This window comes from Electrophorus electricus, chromosome 24 (genome assembly GCF_041902795.1).
Source record: "Electrophorus electricus isolate QZ-2024a chromosome 24, ASM4190279v1, whole genome shotgun sequence".
Lineage (NCBI taxonomy): Eukaryota > Metazoa > Chordata > Actinopteri > Gymnotiformes > Gymnotidae > Electrophorus > Electrophorus electricus.
The window spans coordinates 707,501-712,500 of record NC_137520.1 but is presented as its reverse complement, the minus strand read 5'-3'; the positions used below and the strand labels follow the sequence as shown (position 1 = coordinate 712,500).

The window sequence follows — 5,000 nt, the reverse complement described above, 5'->3', positions numbered from 1 at the left end:
AGGGACATTTAGCCGAAGTAGACAAAAATGTAGCAGACACCATTAAAGAAAAGCTCCAACCGCTGTTTTCCTAGAAGACGTACGGGAAGCGAACTCAGTCAGCGTGGCGTTCCGTTAGCAGTAATGAGCGCGGTATGACATAAACACACCTGGCCTTGTTAGCGCTGGATCTGACGCTGGGACATTGCTCTTCAGTCCTGGGCTGCTGGCGAATTTCAGGCAGCGTGCGCAGCTGTCCGAGTCTCCTGATTAGGGACGGGTAGCTGAGAGAGACGATCGGAGACGCGCCCGGGAGACAGATAAAGACCGCGGAGCGCTACCTGACTGTAATGAGCTGTCGGCTGGCAAATGACACCTGTGCCTACGTTTAGCCACCCACGGTGCTGCTTTCATTCTCCCTGGCTGTTTGGGTGGGGAGTTGGAACGGCTTTTATTTGTTTGTGTGTTTTCACTAAACGAGCACTGTAGATAATAAAGTGGATTCTTTCTCTTACCATTGGCAATGTTCATCCTGGCAGTTAACTCAAATCTTCTATATGCGGACTAATTAGATGGGGGCGTGGCCTGAGGTCAGGGGGAGGAGCTTCATCCTCACTCTCCCTGATTGGTTTTTCCCTAGGGCACTTTTACACTTAGTCCAAAACTTTTTCTTTGTTGGTTTTTCACTCTTGCTTTGCTGAGTGTATTTCCTCTTTCGTCATCTTCTTCTCAACGGCCCTCAGAAGATTACCAATATGAGGTTGTGTTCTTCGTGCTAATGAGCGTGTCTCCGCATGCCTGCTTCCACACAACAGTTGCCGTGCTGCTCCCTTTAAATTCACTCTCTTCATCTGTGTGACAATCGCCCCAAAACTGACATTACTGCACAAACACCACCACTGTGGCGTTGTTCTCAGCTGCCTTTCGGTATGTGTGAGAGCTGATTTAGGACTTTACCAAACCCCACATCTCTTACCAAATCCCACATACTTTACCAAACCCCACATACTTTACTAAACCCTACATACCTTACCAAACCCCACATACTTTACTAAACCCCACATCTCTTACCAAATCCCACATACTTTACCAAACCCCACATACTTTACTAAACCCTACATACCTTACCAAACCCCACATACTTTACTAAACCCTACATACCTTACCAAACCCCACATACTTTACTAAACCCACATCTCTTACCAAATCCCACATACTTTACCAACCCCACATACTTTACTAAACCCTACATACCTTACCAAACCCCACATACTTTACTAAACCCTACATACCTTACCAAACCCCACATACTTTACTAAACCCTACATACCTTACCAAACCACACATACTTTACTAAACCCCACATCTCTTACCAAATCCCACATACTTTACCAAACCCCACATACTTTACTAAACCCTACATACCTTACCAAACCCCACATACTTTACTAAACCCTACATACCTTACCAAACCCCACATACTTTACTAAACCCCACATCTCTTACCAAATCCCACATACTTTACCAAACCCCACATACTTTACTAAACCCTACATACCTTACCAAACCCCACATACTTTACTAAACCCTACATACCTTACCAAACCCCACATACTTTATTAAACCCCACATCTCTTACCAAATCCCACATACTTTACCAAACCCCACATACTTTACTAAACCCTACATACCTTACCAAACCCCACATACTTTACTAAACCCTACATACCTTACCAAACCCCACATACTTTACTAAACCCTACATACCTTATCAAACTCCACATACCTTACCAAACCCCACATACTTTACTAAACCCCACATACCTTACCAAGCCCCACATATTTTACTAAACCCTAAATACCTTATCAAACCCCACATACCTTACAAAACCCCACATACTTTACTAAACCCCACATACCTTACCAAACCCCACATACCTTACCAAGCCCCACATTCTTTACTAAACCCCACATACCTTATCAAACCCCACATACCTTACCACTCCCCACATACCTTATTAAACCCCACATACCTTACCAAACCCCACATACCTTATTAAACCCCACATACCTTACCAAACCCCACATACCTTATTAAACCCCACATACCTTACCAAACATCACATACACTACTAAACCTCACATACCTTACCAGACCCCACATACCTTATCAAGCACCACATCTCTTACTACACCCTATATACCTTACTAAACCCCACACACCCTTTCTCTGCACCCTTGCTCTTTAAATCGCAGCTTCAACAAATCTTGCATACAGCTGCAAAGTAATTAGTGGAAGCAGAGCTTCAGTAGAGCCAAAGACATTTAAATCCATGCCAGGACGTGGCGGAGTGGCCCTTAATCTGGGCGTCTTGCTTTCACTTATTTAATATGCAGAGCAGGAAAAACGTTGAATTCACTACGTGGAGGAGCCTCCGTTTCACAGGGGGAGCTCAGTGTGCACTGAAGGGCTATTATTTTATAGTGTCTGCATTAAGTGCTGTTTGGGGAGTTTAATTAAAAGGTTGTTTAACGTGGCAAAGGGTCTTGTGCACCGGAACGGTGCCTTTGTAGTGGGTTTTATCATCAGCCGATGTTAATCCGCTTTTAATGATGGCGTAGTTGGGTGGAGGATGAGAGAATTGAGGCCTCTTACAGACATGTGCAGGCAGATAAAACAGGAAGCCTGTGAGATGTGGGGTTTAGGGTGTAGGGTGTGGTGTGTGGTGTGTAGGGTTGGTTTGTAGGGTGTAGGGTGTGGGGTGTGGTGTGTATGGTGTGGGGTGTAGGGTTGGTGTGTGGGGTGTAGGGTGTAGGGTTGGTGTGTAGGGTGTGGGTGTAGGGTGTGATGTCTGGGGTGTTGTGTGTGGGGTGTGATGTGTAGGGTGTGGGGTGTTGTGGTGTCTGGAATGTGGTGTGTGAGGTGTGGGGTGTAGGGTTGGTCTGTAGGGTGTAGGCTTGGTGTGTGGGGTGTAGGGTGTAGGGTGTGGAGTCTGAGGTTGCCCACAGGAGACCCAGGTAGGACTAGCCAGGGAGTGGAGAGGGTGTAGGTCCTCACTGATGATGTCAGACTCTGTCAGACTGTGTCACATGACGTCATACAACATTCAGAAACGTCATTCAGAGGCTTGTGAAGAACACCTACATTAGAAGATTGATTAGAAGTTTGGTCATGTCTTGGGCTTGTTAATATAGCTAACTGAACGATGTTCACTGTGAGACTCTTTTTTTGCCACTGGTTCCCCAATCAGCAAATTATCAATATATAAACAACGCATCAGTTTTCAGCCAGTTATCAATTATCATGTAGCTATGGGTTCAGGTCAGTCAGGGGTGCTGGAACCTGAGTTTTGGATCTAACCAAAAGCTTTGGATCTAACCTTTAGTACCAAAGACCTTTAGTAACAAAGACCAAATTCTAAAACATAAAACACAGTTAGGGCAGGAATTTAAATGTGTCAGGTATGGAAGAATGGCTGTCTCTCTAACTGTCTCTCTAACTGTCTCTCTCCCTGCTGTGTTGAACACCAGGATAATAACAAAAGTGCAAAAAAAGTGCAAAATGACTGTGTGTGTATGAGAGAGAGAGAGAGAGAGAGAGAGAGAGAGAGAGCGAGAGAAAGAGAGAGAGAGAGAGAGAGAGAGAGAGAGCAAGAGAGAGACTGATCAAAGGATATTACACTCTCCCTGTGTGTATATAAGACGTATTACTCATCCGGCTCAATCCAGACATAATCAGGTAGAGCTGAAGAACTGGAAGCTTGTTTGGAAGCAAGGTGGAGCTGACACATCTTATGGCATGTTATGGTGCATTATGGCTGTCCTCGTCAACGCAGGTGTGTTTAAAGAGCCAGCTACAGCGGTTCAGCAGGGCTGTCCCCAAAGATTCATCTGTGACAGGGTGGGTTTGCTGTGGTCAGCGATTTGTGTGGAGGTTGTGTCTGTGTGTTCATGAAACAGGACAGAAACGTAATGTTTCTGCGAATGGCTCCTCACACAGGGCACCTCTCTCCAGACACCAATCAATCAGAATGAGATTAGAAAAAACCCAAAACCAATGGCCAGTTAAACGGCTGCCTCATTTCCTGTTTACAGTACAGTAGGTGTTAACAATATAGGGAGATGTAGCTAAAGTAATAGCATGTACATTGCGTAAGAAGGACTTTATTTTTACCAACTTTACAGACATTTTGGGCAATATTTTTTAAAGCAGTTTGAAGAATATGATAATCCGCAGTGAAGTGGAATCACTGGTCTATAATAAAGCATTTTTATCGCAAATGCGTTTTTATCACATTTTATGTACTGTTCCAGAATTCTTTTACTACCAAGGGTTTAAATCCTAAAAGTGGGTCGTTAGCTGGTGCTTAGCTTTTAAAAGTACATCGCAAGGCTCAAAATTGACTTATTCCACTCCCCAGACACCCTCTCTCCCTCTCTCTCTCTCTCTGTCTGTCTGTCTGTCTGTCTGTCTAAAGCCTTTTTTATCTCTGTATGTAGGTATGCTAAGCTGTCAGACCCTGCAAACTGGCTTATTATCAATTCGACCAACGGGCAAATCACCACGTCGGCGGTCCTGGATCGAGAGTCCGTCTACGTGAAGAAGAACACCTATGAAGCTACCTTCTTGGCTGCGGACAACGGTGAGACCTTCCTTCACTTCTCTGCTCCTCGTCCGGCAGACTTGATATCAAACGCTTCCTGGAAGAAAGCGAGCTAGTACAGAACACTAAGAATAAGACTGAATAAAACACACACTGAGAGGTAATTACAAGAATACAACAACAGTAATCGGACAAAGCCAACATATAATCATTCCTAATGAACTAAGCTAAACCCAGAGGCTAACCACAGAGGCAACTCAGAAGCAAACCACATTTAAATACTACTTAATATTCACTACTTAATATTCATGAGACTCACTAAACAAGATCATAAACCAGGGAAAAAATGGTAAGAATGTGGCGAATTTTAAACAGGCCTTCTGTCCCTGTCTACTGTACTATGTGGAGGAAGGAGTG

General features: G+C 44.3%; 1 protein-coding gene across 6 annotated transcripts in view; it reads left to right on the top strand.

Moving 5' to 3' along the window:
• LOC113589297 (cadherin-4-like) overlaps window positions 1-5,000 on the top strand; it is a 302,611-nt gene that overhangs the window by 281,079 nt on the left and 16,532 nt on the right. For all 6 annotated transcript variants that reach the window (XM_081706680.1, XM_035522244.2, XM_081706681.1 and 3 more), the window contains one exon: window positions 4,480-4,622. In XM_081706680.1, the coding sequence (XP_081562806.1) occupies window positions 4,480-4,622 (143 nt within the window). The remainder of the gene's footprint in view (window positions 1-4,479; window positions 4,623-5,000) is intronic.